The sequence below is a fragment of the Dipodomys merriami genome, unplaced genomic scaffold (genome assembly GCF_024711535.1).
Source record: "Dipodomys merriami isolate MVZ:Mamm:240054 unplaced genomic scaffold, mDipMer1.0.p SCAF_12, whole genome shotgun sequence".
Taxonomy (NCBI): Eukaryota; Metazoa; Chordata; class Mammalia; order Rodentia; family Heteromyidae; genus Dipodomys; species Dipodomys merriami.
In genome coordinates, this window is record NW_027202493.1 from 14,818,315 (window position 1) to 14,837,335 (window position 19,021).

The 19,021-nt window shown below is 42.1% G+C and overlaps 1 protein-coding gene across 4 annotated transcripts in view; it reads right to left on the minus strand.

Annotated features, from left to right (window-relative positions):
- Positions 1 to 1,390: 1,390 nt before the first annotated feature.
- Positions 1,391 to 19,021, minus strand: part of Dlc1 (DLC1 Rho GTPase activating protein) — a 436,178-nt gene continuing 418,547 nt past the window's right edge. For all 4 annotated transcript variants that reach the window (XM_070016284.1, XM_070016283.1, XM_070016286.1 and 1 more), the window contains 10 exons: positions 16,218 to 17,644; positions 15,299 to 15,475; positions 12,550 to 12,709; positions 12,243 to 12,441; positions 10,471 to 10,684; positions 7,988 to 8,102; positions 7,178 to 7,393; positions 5,998 to 6,215; positions 5,077 to 5,250; positions 1,391 to 4,193 (listed from right to left, as the gene is read on the minus strand). In XM_070016284.1, the coding sequence (XP_069872385.1) occupies positions 4,073 to 4,193; positions 5,077 to 5,250; positions 5,998 to 6,215; positions 7,178 to 7,393; positions 7,988 to 8,102; positions 10,471 to 10,684; positions 12,243 to 12,441; positions 12,550 to 12,709; positions 15,299 to 15,475; positions 16,218 to 17,644 (3,021 nt within the window). In that variant the 3' untranslated portion in view covers positions 1,391 to 4,072. The remainder of the gene's footprint in view (positions 4,194 to 5,076; positions 5,251 to 5,997; positions 6,216 to 7,177; positions 7,394 to 7,987; positions 8,103 to 10,470; positions 10,685 to 12,242; positions 12,442 to 12,549; positions 12,710 to 15,298; positions 15,476 to 16,217; positions 17,645 to 19,021) is intronic.

Below are 19,021 nucleotides of genomic sequence, written 5' to 3' on the forward strand. Positions count from 1 at the left end.
GTTTCACGATAAGTGGAATCTTTATTTTAAATTATTTGATTTGCTGGACAGCACAAATATGACTTCACCAACAATCTGAAACAAAACTTCTTAATTCCTTTTTCATCATTTCAATACTGGGACATAGACTACAACTTGCTACAGGCCATTTTCCTTGTTCTTTGCCATTCTGATTGGCTCTGAGAATTTTGCCTCCCACTTAGGAAAAGATCAACAAACTATCTGAGGTGATGTATCTGAGCTGGAATGACAGTTCTAGATTTTCTGGACCAGGGGACTTCAGTTTGTCACTTATCTCTGTAGCTATACCTTGCACATAGACTGGTGACAATGTCTGTACTTAAGAGGCTTAAGTAAGTGCACGAGGGGTCGTGTGGATACAAGTGTGTAACTATAATATCCACACACCTCTACACTCAAAAGGATCATTAGCTCCCTCCATTTTTCCTTAGATTTTACATCTCCAAAATTCCACTTGTCTTCATAGTTTTGCCTTGCAAAACGTTTAATTCCATGCGCCAATGGGCAGGTGAGGTGCTTTTGGGTGAAAAACAATCCTCCATTGAGCTTTGTTTACTGAAGATCTCTGCTCCCCTTATGGCAGCCCATCCCAGAGCTCACTACCTACCATTATTTCTAGTGGAATAAGTTGGTGCAGGTAAATGATACAAGGGCAGGCAAGGCATTACTAGCCTTGCTCAGGATCCCTTTCAGCGCTAGCTGAGCACTTTGGAAGGCACAGAGCTGGTGCTGGATAGCTCACTAAGAAAGTAAGCAAATGCACTGTGTCAAAAGCAACCTAAGTCCACATGGGTGTCTGTGAGGCTCCTGCACCCCCCGAGGGTCTACGTGTGTAAACCTATTAGTAACTTAAGAGATTCAGGACTTCAGACAAGTCTGTGATATTCTTGCCAGAGACATTTTTATCTTAAACCCAATGTGGGGGCTGAGACAAATAAAAATAAATACCTCAAAGCCTTTGTTGTGCCTTTTAAAACATTATAAGACTGGCATGTCCCCTACTTTCTAGGAATAAATATTGGTGAAACAAGTCTCTTGTTAACTTTTATATCCAATCTCATGGAAAACAAAAGGTTAATAATAATTTTTTAAAAATCCCAAAGGGACTAGGGATATAGCTCAGTGGACACCCTATCATCTGATCATTTCATCCCTAGATCTCAGGGGAAGGGTAAAGGGAAGGGGAAGGTGAGGAAGAGGAAAAAGAATCAGAAAAAAACTTCTTTAATTTAGAAAAGTCTATGTCATCTTTCAGTTTCAAACCTCTGTAATCTCAAAGTGGGCAGCCATATGCCAGGGAAGGGTTTAAGACAGATGACAACTTAAGATTCTCTTTTTGTAATAACAGAAGGGAATTCAGTCAACATACTTGAACAAATAATAAATTTATTAGGTGTGTACAAGTACAAAACACGGAAAGCTGCTGTAGAGGATTATAAATTTGTGCAGGAGACGCGCCTGCCCTCAGAGAGCTTACAATCTAGGCAACAAGTCACAAGGATAAATTTGGGTAATCACGGCTTCAGGTGACAACAGCAGAGCTGTTGAAAGTGTTCACATCCTTTACATCCTTCGAATTCTTTTCCTTGCAGATCTAAGACATCTTTTCAATAGGGAAGTTAAATGTGGGAGAGACCTTTCATGGAATGAATTAGTGACCTTGACTTCGCATAGAAGCATCTTTCCTTGCTATTGTTTATTCTTGTAGCTTTCTCAGGAGTGTTTCCTCACTGGATGGTGGCCTGCAGTCTCCATGCTTCCTGAATCCTCACCAGGATTTCCTGTTTGTGAGCAGCTGGCTTGCAGTTTGGCCTTGAAAGCGATTCACAATCCAGGTTTTCCTTCAGAAAATAAACCTCTCATTTGATTTCAGATGGCGCTTACTTTGTTATTCTTTACAATCTGTGCTTCTGAGGATAGGACAAAATGCAATACAAAGGAAAGAAGGCCAGACTTTTCCCTTAAACATTTAATAGTGCACTTACTGGGTTATATTCTGTACAGATATAGAGCAAACTATAAACCTCTTCCTTTTATATTTATTTTCATTAGACTGTATTCATGTAAAGTGTATTTACAATGGGGGAAAGGGAGCCTTGAGGTATAAAACCCAAAAGAATATCTGAGGTATAAATACAAGTATGTTTTAAATAATAATCTTTCTCATGCTTTATCTATGTCTGAAAGCACAGTGGACAGACATGTGTACATGTATCTTAATAGAATGGTATATACAACACACAATCTTACAAATCAGGAAGCTGTCAAACTTGAATATACATGGCAGGAATAGCTTTACAAGCAACACTGATTGATAGTCAAAATACTCAAAACTTTTAAATCTCTAATCTGATCCCCGTCCCCCAAATTCTTCAAAGAACCTTTTGAAATAACACTGACAATGGTAACTAAAATTGTAACAAAATAAAAATCCTTCTCTCATACATAATTCACCTTTGATCCATACAAAATAAATTTACTAATACTGTCTATCTTTGCCATTACAGTAAAACCTGTATAAAGACTACCCTTCCCAAACAACTGCTGTTTTTTTTTTTCTTTAAAACAACCCCATTCCCTCCACTATGGATACTATTTTCAGTGCTACTAAAATATATTTTAAGGGTATTCTAAGGGAAAAGAGAAAGAAATATGGGGGAAAAGAAAAAAAAACACAGAAAACCTATTTGGAGAAAAAGCCAAACCCAATTTATAAATATGTTCTGCTTTGGAATGCTTTTTAATAATTCCCTCCTATCTAAACTAAACAAAACAAAAAACAGGCATTTTGTGTTTCAGTTAAATTTACAGGAATTTCTTAGGGACATACAGTTTCTATGATGTTGACAATGCGAGGAACTGTATCAGGTTAAAAAGTTTTGATGCTTAATTTTAGGGTTAAATGTTAAGAGGATCAATCAGTATTTGTATCTCACTTAAAACAAAATCACCTTGCCAGACATTGTTAGCTCACACCTGTAATCCTAGCTACTCAGGAAGCTGAGATCTGAAGGATTGCACTTCAAAGCCAACCCAGGCAGGATATTCTGTGAGACTCTTATCTTCAATGAACCAACAAAAAGCTGGAAGTGAAGGTGTGGCTCAAGAGGTGGAATACCAATCTTGAGTGAAAAAGCTAAGGAAGTATGCTCATACCCTGCATTCAAGCTCCAGTACTGAGACAAAACGAAAGTCCAACAAATAAACAAAACAAAACAAAACCACCAAAAAGAAACAAAACACTTCTTTAGAGCCCATAAGGGAACTGGGATATTTATTCCTGAGCTAATCTTACTAGTTCAAACTATATTACTTTTTGCAATTAGGTCTAAATCCCAGTTGCATTAAAATGAATGTCAGGGGAAAAAATCTACAATTTAAGGGAAACAAGAAGCTGGTGGAGAAGAAACATGCTAAAAAAAACCTGAAAAGAAAAATGGACAAGGGAATTGGGTCACCTTTCTAGTTACGATCCCAGGGGTAGTCAGCTTACCCAGGTTGAACCAAACCTGGTGCATCAACGTCTTTCTTGAAGCCATCTCAGTGTGCCAGACACTGCATTCCAGCGTTTCCATCTATGCCACTCAACTAGCAACAGACACACATTCACTCTCCTCTGTGCAAACCTGTCCTTGCTCCTCTCAGTGAAAACACCTGTGGGAGTACCAACTCTTACAGTGGAATCATCAATTCCTCCACAAACCGCCCATCCATGACATAGTACACATACAGCGGCATCACTAGAGAACTAAGTCTCTTCATTATCTTCCATAATCTATTTAAAGAGTTTGCTTCTCAGAAGCAATGTGAATAAGAACACAAGTACATTTTTTTTTGCACAGTCATATATTCCAGTCAAGGTCTATAATACAGACCTTAAACAAACAGGAAGCAGCTTTAAAAAAAATGTATCAAATCACCAGAGTTCACGTCTTAACACCCCCAAGTTGCATTTGTTTCAGGATCACACAACAGATGACCTCTTCCAAGGACTGGCAAGGTTCTAGACACAATCACCCAGGTGGTGGGCACAGTCGTTTTGCTTTGGTAATCACCTGGATTTGGTGTCCTTGGTGTCAGTGTTTGGATTACTGAAGGAGTCTCGAATCTTTACCACTTCAGCTGCACACAAATGTCCAAAAGATTTTGTGTACCACTCTGGCATGTGGCCCCTGTCACAGGAAGGAAAAATTGGTAAGTGATGGAAGGTAGGTAAAGATACTCCTCAATATACTTCTTCCCCTCCCTCCCTCCCTCCTTCCCTCCCTCCCTCCCTCCCTCCCTCCATCGCTTCATTTCTCTTTCTTTTCTTGCACTGCTGGGATCAAAGCCAGGGCCTTTCACATATTCTCACTTATATTTTATAATAAGCAAAGCATGCTAAGTAAGAGGCTACAATTTTTTATCCTCTGGTGAGCCCTTTGCATGTCCATTACACTTGGCACCAGAGGTCTCCCAAGGAACAATATATTAAGCAAGATATTCACTGAAACTGCTCAGAGCAAGTGTTAGTATTGTCATATGTCACAGAAACAGGTCACAGGGACAAATGAAGAACTAGATACATAAAGATTTCACAGGAGAACTGATTTACCATGAAAGAATATTTAGAAAGAGGGCTTTAGAAGTTCATTTTCTAAAATCTGTATTGCTGCCTTCTAATCATTTTCTGCTATGAATTTATACACATTTATGGCATAGGATGTCATCGTAACCAATCACTATCAAGTCCAAGTGCACGTCATACTATTCACACACCTTGAATATAAAATGAGAAACTTCCGGTAGTTGGTTCTGATCCAGAAACTATGCCATTCCTTGGAGTATCAAATTCATAGGAGAATCACTAAATTTGGCATTGCTTTAGTCGTATATTTTCTAAGCAATCCAGATTAGGGAGTGATCCTCAGAGACTAGCCCAAAGGAAACTGCTGCTTTGTAAGTACTACTGCTCACTCAATCACCAATACACTCAATCCCTTCCTTCCACCAGGCTGAAAATAGGAACCTTCTTAAAGACTCCTCTCATGTTAGAAAGTCAGAACCAGAACATACCTTAAATCAGCTCTGCACATGTAGGTGAGTTTGGATTTTCCTGGCCCGCAGGGTTCAATCAAATATCGGGATAGAAGCACATTGACCCTCACACCTACCACAGGTGCCCGGTCGTGATCCACAGAGGTGAGCAGGAGGGCACAGGCTCCCTTGGGTAAATTAGTCCTCCAGGTTCTAGAGACAAAATCAGAGAGCAAAACAAACAAATGAGACTTCCTGAAAACTAAGTTGGAAATGGTATCTTACTCGTGGAGGAGACTGTGAGTGGCCAGGCTCAGTTGCTCCATGACCCATGCCTGATAACAGGAGAATGAGAACCACTTCACCTGGACTACAAGACAAACAACAGCTACTTCTGCTGAGGTAAATCCTCAGACAGTCCTCTTTTAGGAAAGAACCAATTTTAAATGTTGCTAAGCATCCTTTTCACATTTCATGAATGTTTCAGAATGTGTCCCAATCTGAAAAGGATTGGGACACACGATGTGACATTTCCTTAAAGATCACTGGCATTCTTTCAGTAAGTCTCCAGCGAACTTACGATTCCATGCGAGTCAGACTTAACCACATCTCTTTTGGGACTCAAATGCTATTTCCTGGCTTATTCATTCACTGTCCATTTCTAACAACAACAAAAATAATGTATCCTAAAAGGGAGCAGAAATCTATTATACAGAGAAGCATATTCATTTGATGTGTCTTGGTAACTGAGTTCAATTCCAAAAGAGCTCAAACCATTTTCAGTCAAATACCTCACTGGCATATATGCAGATATTATATGTTTAAGGAGGAGTCATCATTGTTGTGGAGACCTGTATTTAATGTTAAATAATGTAACTATCTTGGGAGATTTAGTGCCATCTTGGCTCGTTTCTGACATTTAGTTGTCTGTTCCACAGTAATGCACCTGGAAGATCTTACCTCAACACAACATAGTCCCGAGCGGGGTGGGGTGCCATGCTGTTTTGGACATACTGATAAATTTCAGTCTGGCTGTCTAGGATTTCAATCACTTTTGAGTCCAACAGGTCGACATCCCAGAGGTGCTGCTCTTTTAGTAGTCGCTTTAAGATTTCATCTGGTGTAGCAGGGACTTCAATGGTTGATCTCCAAAGCCTCAAAGGGGGTCCCTCACTCACCTGAAAAAGAGGACATACTTGTTCAGTTCTCACACAAACCATGCACACCTTTTGACCCTTAAGGCAAACTGGGAGTAGAAGACAAGCCCTTAGGTTCAGAAGCTAATTCATCTAGGCCACTAGTAGGCCAGTATCGCTTAGTAAATTCAAGAGCAGGCCAGAGAGCAAACAATACCAGCACACAAAATCCAGGTCCAGACCATGATCCGGATCGATGTAACTGTGATAAAGTCAGTTATTTTACTTGCACCCCCCAAATCGTGTCATAATCATAGGACTACTGCTTGTCTATTTTTTAGGATAGTACTGAGGCTTGAACTCAGGGTCTTGAGCTCTTGCTCGGCTTTTTTGCTTAACGATAGAACTTTACTACTAAATTCATACCTTGAATTTTTGGCTTTTTGCTGGTTAATTGAAGATAAGGCTTGGATTTATTTGCCCAAACTGGCTTCAAACTTTGATCCCAAGATCTTAGCCTTCTGAGTAGCTAGGATTACAGGTGTGAGCCACTGGTGCCTGGCTATACTTTTTAAGGTGCTAAAGATGTTCAACAAATCATTCTGTGGATCTATCATGTTAAGTCATATAGGATGCCCAAAATAAGGGGAGTCAGAGCAGATGGGGAGCACAAAGGGATTTTCATCAAATTATGGAAAAATCTAAGCCTGTCCTAAGATGGATTTGAAAGCCTAGTACTATTTAGTAAACATGCCAGGGAATTCTAATGTGCTTCTGAGGGGAACAAAATTATTTCCTTTAAAATTGATTAAAATCTTCTCAAGTACTAATAAGTGTAAGCCAGCCTGTGATTGGTCTCCACTTTGACCAGAGGAACTTGAATCAGCTGGCTGCCCAGTTCCCAAGGACAAATCTGGGCTGTGGATTCCCACAGAGATTATAGCTAGGAAGTCTTCTCTCTGATGACTCCAAATCCTGACCATCAGAAGTCCACCAGGACTTACCTTCTTATAGGACAGCTCAGCCTGCTCCGAAGTAGAGTAGCTGACCCAGCCTTTAAACTTCTCTTTGACCTCCTTAAATAGACCATCTACACAGTCCTGAATGAAGTGCTTGTAGTCAGCTGACTCATTACTCAGGTGTCCTAACGCCTCCAGTGTAAGGGGCTTCAGCTCTTGTTCAGTGTAGGAATTGCGACATCGGCTCATTTCCTCAGGAACCTGGGAAGACCATGAAAGGCAAAAAGGCAGTGACTCCACAGAGGCCATCAGCAAAAGTGGGGGACAGAAGCAATGGCCTAGATCCTTAAGGCAGGGCAGGCAAAGGACAGGGCAGGAAATACGATCCTTATTCCCAACAGATGGTGGGATGGTCACATCATGAGGGTAAAAACAAACTACTTTCACAAACAGTATTCTTTGAATAGTTAAGAGTAGAAAGATAAGAACTAAAATAGGATGAACAGTGATCCAGGAACGGTTCTAATATACATTCTGTATATTAGAACCAATTAAAGAAGTTTAACTTAGGGGATCATTGATATCACTAACTGTTGAGTGTATAACAAAAAGACATACACACATCATTTCTCTAAGTATGTATAAACCTCTAACTATAGAAAAGATAAGAAAAACAAGTACCAAGTCTACAATTTGTCTCCATTCATATTATCTTTTTTTAAGTAAACACAGTAATTTATTTTCAAGTGATAGGAAAGTTGTCCAAATAGTTAGACTCTCCATAGGAGAGGGGCTCAAAGAGGAGCCCCATTCACATCATCCTTAGCCCAGCTGCCAAGCTTCCTGATTCCTTACCTGGAAGAGCTTCTTGCACTCAGCAATCATGTGGGCCAGCCCTTGAGTGGCAGCTAAGTTTTCATTCAAATCTTTCTGATCTGGTTTGCCCAAACTCTGTTTTCTTTGCATTACCCTAAATAGAAGAAATAAAAATAAGATGGGGATGAATCAAACATTTACTATATCCTAAACCAATGTGTCTGCATTGCCCCTAGGTAGAAGAAACATAAGAGAGGGGAATGAGTCAAGCATTTATATATTCTTTTTGTTGTTGTTGTCGGTCATGGGGCTTGAAATCCAGGCTTGGATGCTCTCCTTGAGCTCTTTAGCTTAAGGTGAGCACTCTACCACTAGGGCCATAGCACCACTTCAGGTTTTCTGGTGGTTAATTGGAAATAGAGTCTCACAGACTTTCCTTGCCTGGGCTGGATCCTCAGATCTCAGCCTCCTAAGTAGCTAGGATTATAGGTATGAGCCACCAGCGCCTAGCTCATTCATATATTTATTCTTAATCAAATGTATCACTGAAGCCAATTCAAAGAAGAAAAAAATAATTTCCCTGGAGCCCATTTGTTAAAGAGTTGACCAGTGTTTCTCAGAATTTTATCAACAATACTTCAAAACCATTAGAGACACATTTTTAATGAAAGCCGAGGCATCTAAAACCATTTTGTTTAAGAGGTTTCTGTCTTCAGTGATAGGTTCCTTTAAGAGGCCTTGCGCATGGTGGAGAACAAGGCTAGGACTGGGAGTTGGGTAAGTGGTGTTACTATCCTTAATGGTTAAATAAACAGAGTCTCCTCCCACTGGTGTGGGATAAAACTACTGTTTCCTAGAGGGGTTCTCTTTTTACTTTCTTCTCTAGTTCTGTCTCTCATTAAAGTTGGAATGCTCCAGCAAACCGTTAGCTCAGGATATTTAAGCACTACCTGGCTTTCAGAAACAAAGGTGATTTCAACTAGCACAACTAGATCCCTTGTTTCTAGTGGGAAAATACTTTTGTTGGTGGTGGTAGTCCTGGGGCTTGAATTCAGAGCCTAGGTGCTGTCCTTGTGCTTTTTCTGCTCAAGGCTAGCTTTCTACCACTTTGAGTCACAACACCACTTCTGGTTTTCTGGTGGTTAACTGGAGATAAGAGTCTCACAGATTTTCTTGCCCAGGCTGGCTTTGAACCATGCTCCTCAGATCTCAGCCTCCTGAGTAGCTAGATTTCACAGGCATGAGCCACCAGTGCCTGGCGAGAAATACTTTTTAGGATTCTTTAGTGATTAAGTAAAACCATCCACTGGATGGATTTAAGATGAAAGGTTAGGTCCAGTTAGTTGCCTTGTACACAAAAGTGCAAACTTGGCTCTATTTCTTCCTGTCAGGCACAGGTAAGTTACTGAACTAACTAACCACCTTCAACCATCACTTTCCTCATGTGAATGAAGGAGGTCCACCTTCTACGATTGTTAGGAAATGACATGACTAATGGAAATGAGATGATTAGTTATGTTATGAAATGAGATGATTAATGGAAACAGAAAGGTCTTGTGTCTGACAGAGAGTGTCTAGCAAACTGCAGTGTTCACTAGGTTTCTGATTCCCTGATTTTCTCCGTGGCCACGCCCATGAGGTACATATGTGTTCTAAGCAGAAAGGCTGCTAACCAATGGCTGTGGCCAGAGTAAATGAATATCATGGAGGCTTGTCACCAGCTTTCAGGGTTTTCCTTTTCTGTGTGTGTGTGTACTGTGGCTTGAACTCAGGTCCTGGGAGCTGTCCCTGAACTGTTTTGCTCAAAGACCATGCTCTACCACTTGAGCCATATGTCTATGTCCAGCTTTTCGGTGGTTCACCAGAGGTGAGAGCTTCACATGGACTCTCATGACTGGGCTGGCTTTGAACTCTGGTCTTCAGATCTCAGCCTCCTGAATAGTTAGGATTATAGGTGTGAGCCACTGGCACATGGCCATTGTTCAGTTTTTGGATCTGGCTATTTTAATTTTGGGCACAGCCTAAGTGTTCGGCTTTACGGACACACACAGAGGCCAAGGCAACCAATATTATCTACATCAATAACTCTGCATAGTTCTTGGCTGGCAGAATGTGCGATGACACCGTTAAGACTTGCTCAGAGTCAACATTGGCCACGGCAAGGTATGAAGCCCAGAGGACTTGCTCTCAAAACCTGGTTGGTCCAGGTTGTCTAGAAGGTCATACTTAAGAAAAGCAGGTGGGAATGGAGTGTGGGAATAGTGGTAGAATGCTTATCTAGCAGGCATGAAGCCCTGGGTTCGAATTCTCAGTACCACATAAACAGAAAGCTAGAAGTATCTCTGTGGCTCAAGTGGTAGAGCGCTAGCTTTGAGCAAAAGAATCTCAGGGACAGTGCCTAGGCCCTGAGTTCAAGCCCAAGGACTGGCAAAAAGAAAAATTAAAAAAATAAAAGGAAAGGAAAGGAAAGTGGGCCATGGCAGCGTTAAGAGGCTTCCTGCATTCCCACCCTACGGCCCTACCTTGGAGAAGAATTCTCCCTCTTCAGGGTGTTGAGATGGAAAAGGGAAGGCGCTAAGCACACAGCCAGGTTGGTGGGTGTCATCTGGTTTTCTTTTACCGCTGCTGTGACATCGCTCAAGAAGTAAAGAAGAGTCTGGAGAACTTCCCTGTTCTCGTCAGGCAGGAGCATAATGGCGGCCTTGATGGCTTGGAGGCGCTGATCCTTGGGCACATCTGCAGGGTACAAGCATTTCCTCCTCAGTTCAGTGAATTTCCATGTGGATGGCGAGAACCCGTCCCAAAGCAAACATCAGCATCAAACACTGAACAAGCACTTGCAGAAAGTATACTAGAGGTTAATAAGGGAGAAATTATGGGCTGCCACCAGCGTCACTACCCTCAAGTATTTCCTGTCTCACGGACATGTTAAACATTTTTAAACACCCGCAACACTACACTAATACACTCCTAAATCCACCTCAGAATTCAGTTCTGTGTTCTTCTAGTTTACAGAACAAATGTTTCTTCTAAGCACTTAAAAAATTGCCCATTAGCCACCTCAATGACTGAAGCTAACTTTTGTTTATAGTTTCAATGAAAAGTCTGAGATATGTATGAGATGATAAAAACAAAATCTCTAAGGACTGTCATAATTGACTGATTTGTTCATCCTTGAAATGGAAAATGCTGTTAAAATATCCAGCCAATTCAAACCAGACATATTAAACTAGTAGTTTCTTGCGTTTCAGAAAGTATATCAAGAGGCTAATGGAGAAATGTCTATACATACGAAAATATACAAAATGGGAAATCCATCAAATAATCTACGTTTAGAAAATATGGAACCCAACTCCAACCTTCAGGTCTCCTTTAGTAGGCAAACTTTTAAAGAAGCATTTGCTGGAAAGAGCAAGTCACTCAAATGCAGTACTATAAGACAAACTGATTCAACAGCTCCATGGTTACAATACATAACAAATACTTTGGTGGGGAAAATGTGATCTGTGTTTTCATAAAATATGAAAGGATGAAACAAAAAAATGAAATAATCCAGAGCAGCTCCATTTCTCATAAAACAGAGCCCAATGTGCCAGTTCTAAAGACAACTTCATCACTGAGAGACGCTGCTTTTAAATCACATTGCTGTAATACCAATGTGAGCCAAGAAAAACACCAGGCTGTAAAAGCTATAATCCTGATCTTGATCATTAATTTCAACAACTGTTTGCTTTAAGCTTTGCTTAAAAGTGAGAAGGGCATGGGTATTGTTTTCTCAAGTATTCCTGGCAGGGACTTCGATGAATAACAGAAAAAAAATTATTTATTCATTTTACAGTGAGATGAAACACACAGACACCTGTGAAATTTTAAATATAACAACTGTTAGATGTGGAGCAACTGAAATTTCTATAGACAAAGGGGGAGATGGAAAGAGAAAGAAAGGGAGTGGGAGGGAGGAGAGAGAAAAAGAGATCTTGGTACTTATTTTTGTTTTTTAACTAAGCATGTGAAATAACACTGCAGTAGAAACAACTATAAGGAGATAGGTCAGATTGTAAAAACGTACAACTTCCCCATAACTCAGACTGATAATAAGGCAAAATTGTTTTTGAATTATTCAAATTATTCACAAGTCTATAAACAAGGAGACAAGGCAGAACGAATGACCTATGTTTTCAAGGTTGCCATGAAGGTCTCTTGTCCAACAAATGACATGGAAGGATGCCAAAAGCCTTGGTTGGCCCCACATTTCTCAGCCACTAGCCCTCTTAATAAGATTCCAAACACTTACATTGGTAGATCTGTAAAAAGGTTTCGGAGAGCTTGTTGGTCATGAGAGGCTCGGGAAGATCTCGAAAATACTGCTTCAGCATGTCGGCCACATCGTAAGCTGACTGTCCTTCATAATTGACACAGTCCACGGCACTTTCGTTCATCTGGCGCAGAGCCTGGATCCGAGATTTGACACCCGACTTCCTGAAGAGTCCAACCTTTTGGAAGGAAAATATTAGGTGTCAGGATGGAAGCCAACATCCTCACTACAAAATGAGAACAAGTAGCGAGCACGTAGCATGGGACGCGCAGGCAGCGGCCCTCACCTGGTCCAGACAATGATTGCGCAGGTACCGCATGGCCTGCTGAATGCTCTGTGGCAAGGGCTGTCCTGTGCGCTGCACGCTCACTGTCAGAGGGACCCCGAACACGCTCCGATCCTTGTAGTCTGGAACTTTGATCCTCTTCATAAACTTGGGCACGGCCCTGTTTAAAGGACATGGTAGAATGTTGAATTGTCTGTCCATCCTTCTTCTGACTCCAGGCAAGTCCTGTGTGCCCTAGTTTTGTGCTAACACCATTGGCTGTTTAAATTTAAATGATCATTTCAGCACCGACTAGCCATGTGTGTCCATTTTTGTCTCTACTAACAATTCTGCAGGATAGGGCTGTTCTAGGTCTTGTAAGAGCTATATTGCCGGTGGCTCATGCCTGTCATCCTAGATATTCAGAAGGCTGACATTTGAGGATCCAGGCTTGAAGCCTGCCCAGGCAGAAAAGCCCTTGAGAGTCAATCTCCAATTAACCAGAAAAAATCAGACTGGAGGCATGGCCCAAGTGGTAGAGCACCAATCACGAAAAAAAAAAACAGCCCAGTGTTAAGGACAGGTCACATTTTCTAAGTTGGGAAACCACCTTCCCCTGCTAATGTTGGGAACTTGGTTCCTTTAACTAAGGGAGTTGATGGATCTCAATCATCATAAGATGGCACAAGATTTAACCGAAGCAGAAAACATGTAATACTCTAGTCTCTGCTGATACAATTTTTGAAAAACAAATTCCCATTTTGTTCTCAAAGGGCAAAGATGAGATCAGGCTCAAAAGACCCTTCTTAAGGCTGTGTGAGAAATCAGCAAATGTACAATATTGGTCTTATATAATGAGAATCAACTCCAGAGCTTAACAGTGCTCAATTTGAAGTCAAAATAAATTCGCCTGCTGATGACCCCAGAGAACATAACATCTTAAGGTTTCTGAGAGAAGATACAAAAAGGAACAATGGGGGTTTTGTGAGCCTCCCCAGGCTCCCTGGAGTCCTGAAAGCGGCCCCCCTTCCCCCAGCAGTATATCCAACAGCAGGAAACTCATGTCGTGCATTTAAGGCTGTCAAACAGACATCTGAGCTCTACAAATGACCCCTGGGAGTGAGACAAGAAAGGGCAAGGCAAACAGGAAAGGAACCGAGGGCAGAATTTCTCCCCACTGTGTGGTGGATCCCACAATGCTGGGCTTTTACATTTGCTTTGACTCACTGGAAAAACTGACCAGAACTCAAGAAATATTATGGACTTTTTAGATTCTTGAGGCTTTGGTGGGAAAGGGGTAGACACCTTAGAAACGAGAATCTAAACTATTCAGTTTTAAATAGCCAGTAGGGAAAATATTACTCTTTAGCACAGAAGCTGACTGACTGCCTTAACTTCGGAGTGTTACCCACGGCCACATCATATTCCTGTTTATAGCTCGAGGAAAGGTAAAGCCAAAGAGCACAGCCAAATGTGTATTTCCATACAGTTAAACATACAGTATTATGGCTGGAAGTGTGCATAATACTCGCTTTGTGGGGGGGGAGGGGTAAAAATCCAGCTTGCGGAATGTGGAAAGAACACATTACGCTCTTCCACGAGAATTTGAAGCATTTGGAGCTAAACCAGTCAATACTTATTTCTGTCATTCCGAACAAACAACTTCTGTACTTAAACTCACATAATAACCGCCTTTGCTCCAGAGGTGCTTTGATGCTGTACATACACTCCGTAAGTATCCAAGTTAGGAGGAGCGGGGAGAGTGTTCGTATCCAAGTTAGGAGGAGCGGGGAGAGTGTTCGACCAGCTACTTGTCTGCTAGAGTGCTCTAGTGAATAGGGTTGCTTCTGTATCCTTAACGACTGGCAAGTGAACACTTTGATGGACACCCAGGTGATACTGAAAAATACACTGAGTATCCATCCAGAGACAGTCTTTGGTCTCTCACATTTTTCACACTCATGACTCATCTAGTCAATAGTCTACATCTTACTTGTAAGTACTCCATGTTGGATTTATTTTTTTAAAGGAATTAGGACAAATGCATCCAATAATTGTCACCTTAAGATATTGGTCTATAATATTTTCTAATGAATTACTTCAACTTAATATTCAGTCTTTGAGCATCTTTGCTAGGGGAAAATAATACTATAAACTCTTTTTAGTATATAGCAAGATTTCTGAACGAGGCCACAAATGTTCATGTCAAAAATGAACCATTGCCAAGGATGCAGCTTGGTGGTAGAGAATATGTTCATTATGCACAAAGCCCTAGGTTCAATCTCCAACAATTTAATAACAACAACAATAACAAAAAGATTCCTAAAACCATGTATAAATATGACTGGGTGATATACTAAGAATTTCAAACATAAACAAACCCATAACATTGTCCTTATTTTTTCCTTCCTTCTTTCTATAAATACGATCTGACACCACATACATACTGACCTACCGCAGATGATTCCAATGACTACAAAGATGACCACATTGTGGTATGAATGATGCATCCTTTCCTCCCCCATGACTGAAAATGTTGTCATCCAAAGAGCTCGAAACTCGATCAACCTACCCTGCTGGCAGTCCCCCCCAAACCTCCACAGGCTTCAGTAGTATTAAATGTGGCCTCAAGAATACAGAGACTGCATGAGATTGCAGACTAAAGACATAATAAAGGACAATGTTGTCATGTGCTCAGTGAAGGGATGTTCTCAAGGAGTGGACCCACATTATCTTCGGTTACTATCTTCAGAGTAATTTCTATGCTTACCAGCTGAAACCATGCTTGTTGGAAGGCGTGTACTTCTCCAGCAGGGCTGTTAGCTTCAGAAGTGAGTATTTCTGCAGTAGGTTCATTTGGGCTACAGATTGGCAGTTAATCTGCAGAGATACAGAGTTTAGACTTGGCCGATGAGAGCTCTGGAAACTGTGCCATCTCAGTCTGTGCCTGGAAGAGAACACAGCAAAGGCTTCTTAGAAAGCAGACGCAAAAACTCAGCTGCAAGCTGTTCTTTGCCATCTTAGGAACCAACAGGATGCAGATTCCATCTCCAGCTCCATACCCTACCCCTTTTTCCAGAAAAAAAAAGGACAGTGGCTTCATATGCATGGAGGTTGGAGGTAGAGTTGATTCAAGGACAGATACCCAAATCCTAGGATGCTCAAGTCCCTTAGAGAGGATTTGCACATTTCCATGCACATCTTCTCACATTACTTCTGGTTTATTTATAATGCCTAAAACAACATCAATGTTGAATAATTAACTGCTATACTGTAGGTTCTAGGGAATAATGACAAGAAAACAAACATCTTATATGCATCTACAGTGCAGACTTTTTCTCAGAATATGTGGTTAGGTCTTCAAATACAGAAAATGTGGATAAGGAGGGTTCACTATGCATAATGGCAAACAGACCATTTTAACCATTCCAAAGTACGCAGGTCAATGGCATTAAGACCACTCACGTGTGCATACTTGCAGCTCCCATTACTCTCCATCTGAGCTTTTCTCATCTTCCTCAACCCGATGTCCATGTCCATGAACCATGCCCTTTCTTTCTGATGGCACAATTTCCTGTCTGATAGGAATCTACATGGCTATGAATACCAGACTTCATCCTACTTACAATAGAAACCATTCCTTTCTGACCTCACACCCACCAACGTTGGGGGAGCAGGACGGATCGTACCTGTTACACCTGGTCAGGGAAGCCCCGACCCCGGAGTCTCTTCTTTCTGGGATGTCAGTTGGCTCTTCAGGTTCATTCAGGGAGTTGCCCGTGCTGTCCAGGTCACTAGGTGTTGTTCGGTCGTTGTCCACATCCAGGTGGATCTGCTTTGGAGATGATGGACATGGAGAGACAGAATCCAGGGCTGAGTCTGAGTCTCCCTCATCAGAAAACTTTTCTGACCACTGGTTGACTATCCGTTGCATCCCCTTTACATGATACAGGATGTCATCTAGCTCGGGGAAGATGTCCTCATTCTCCAGGTCAGCCAGATCCCCTGAGCTGGAATACAGGATGGAGCCTGGCACGTTGTCGTAGATGCTCAGGCGGCTGCTCACGGAGCTGGAGGAATTGCGTCTCTTCAGTTCCTTAGGGCTGTCGTTGCTGTTTTCCCTTCTTAGGCTGATATGGCCAGGGCCATGGAAGCTTCCTGTCCTCCAGTTCACAGAGCTGTCATTTGCTGAGGAACAGAAACTGCCATTGGAGAGGGCTTTGGGGAAGGTGCCAGGTTTGTGATCTTCAGGAATGTAGAACACCGTGTCTTCTGGGTAGCTCTCTCGGTTCTTAAAGTTCTGCTCCACCACGTTGTTGAATGTGGACTGATTGAAAGGATCAAAGCCTTCGAGGTACATGCCCACCCGCTTGTTACAGGTGCTGAGGCTCCTGGTTCTGGTGACAGGGCTGGGCGTGCTGACAGCACTGCTTGTCTCCGACTGGCTGCTGCTACTACTGGTGTGTGTGGAGTTGGACACGCTCCTCTTTCGTACCATGGGGACGTTGATGTGGTTGCCGTTGAGGGCTGAGATCTCCACGCAGTTCAGCTGCTTCAGCTTCTCCTCATCCATACCCTCTTGCAGAATGGGTCCGCTGATGATCAGCCCCAGTTTGGAGGGCGCCTTATGCTTGCTGTGGTGGGAGGAGCCCTTGAGCTTCAAGCTCTCCATCCGTTTCAGCAGGCTTCTGGTCTTGGACTTAGTGTTTTTCTCATGGCCTTTCATGCTAAAGCTGAAGCTGGAGAGTTCCTTGGGAGAGGGGAGGCTGCAGAAAGAGTCATCATTACCCATAAAGTGGCCAGAGGAACAGACGCTGATGACGGAGTTAGTCCGGGGTGTCACAGCATCCCCGCCGTGGGGCACGTGGGTGGGGACACTGCTGATGCTGCTGAGGCTGCGGAGAGAAGACACCTCCTGGGGCTCGCTAAGGTCTGTCAGCATGCTCTCGTGGCTTGCAGCGTTCTTCAGGTGGGAGTCATCTGGGGACCCCGGGATTGGGTCTTGCTTTGGAGAAAAGACATCGAACTCTTCAAGCCTGGACCACCTCTTGCTATCCCTCTGGAACATCCACTTGCCACTTATTGCACAGGGTTCATCCTCATCTGAATCCTCACTCTGCAACAATACAAGAGAGCCATTCAAACACTGGGACCAACAGACAGCAGGAGGTAGGGGATGTGTTAAGGGCCAGGAGAAGATACTTACTCGGTGTCCATTCCTCCCTCCATTTTTTTTTAATTTCAAAGGTTTATTTAAAGAGTCTGACAGCCCTATCAAGTATTACCAGCTAAGGAAGAGCTATTGTATAGAAACTCTGTGTCTATAGGCTGTCCACTAATGGCTCAGAGGAAACTTCTGACATGGGTGAAAATTCCAGGCATGCAAAATATTTTGAACTGGAGTCAGCTGCAGTGGGACTCCCTTTCGGCTGCCTCCAGCTCTGGTGTCTGTTGATAGAATGTGTTTATATTCCTTTTTTTTTTTTTTTGCAATTTAAAATAAAAAGATGGTTTTTCACACAGTAATCACAGTGGCAACACCTAGCCACCGTCAAAAATGTCAAAAATCTCCTGCTAGCTTCTCCTATTAAACAAACAGAGACCAGCAAGGTGAGCCATCCCATGTCTTCACTTCAACCCTGCATCGCCTTTTACCTGTTCTTTTTCTTCCCCTCCCCCCATGGGAGCCATGTGGACTCCAGGATTGTCCTGGGCAGTTTCAACCCCAGACATGCTCCAGGCAGCTGAACAAAAGCTTTGCGTGGAGCATTTATTAAAATACTAAGGTACCACCACTACTGATTATGCTTGATTTATAGGCAAGACCCAGGGATCTCATCACAAACTAAAGAAATCTGGCCTTTCAGGCAAAATATCAAAAGATACTATGTATGCACTGTGATAGGAAACTTTGTCACTAGCGTGGAAAATACCCTCTCACCTCAGATTCACAGGACAATGAATAGAGCGCATGAAGAACTGACTAGTTCATTTGCTTAAGAGGCTTAACTCTCCAAGTGAAGGTGACTTTTGGCAGGCTAAGGACTCTAGTATAATTAAAATTTGAACTCTGAGCCATCTTTACTATGTTCTTTGACTGATTAAATTGGTTTATCCTAATTTGTGATCCTCACTCCTACAACTTCACCTATCTCTTCTCCTAGATCTCATAAAAGGGCAGAAGAAAACACCGTCACCCCATTTAGCTATGTATCATCCTGGCTGCAATGTGTGGGATGTCCTGTCTTGTCCTCTTCCTCCCCTAGTTCTTTTCCTCCCTCCAAATCTCTTATTATGCTTCAATATCCTCCAAGCCAGCCTTCTTTTGCTTTCATCTTGACAGCTCTGAAATGTTGTTCATGTTCTATCTGGGAAAACAGAAGAGTGCCTAAAGAATGATAGATAGCTCAGTTTTCTCTCTTGTTTCCCTGTATGGCTGGGGATAACAATGTAAAATGCACTGGGATTCATTAAGTCATCCTTTTATTTTACA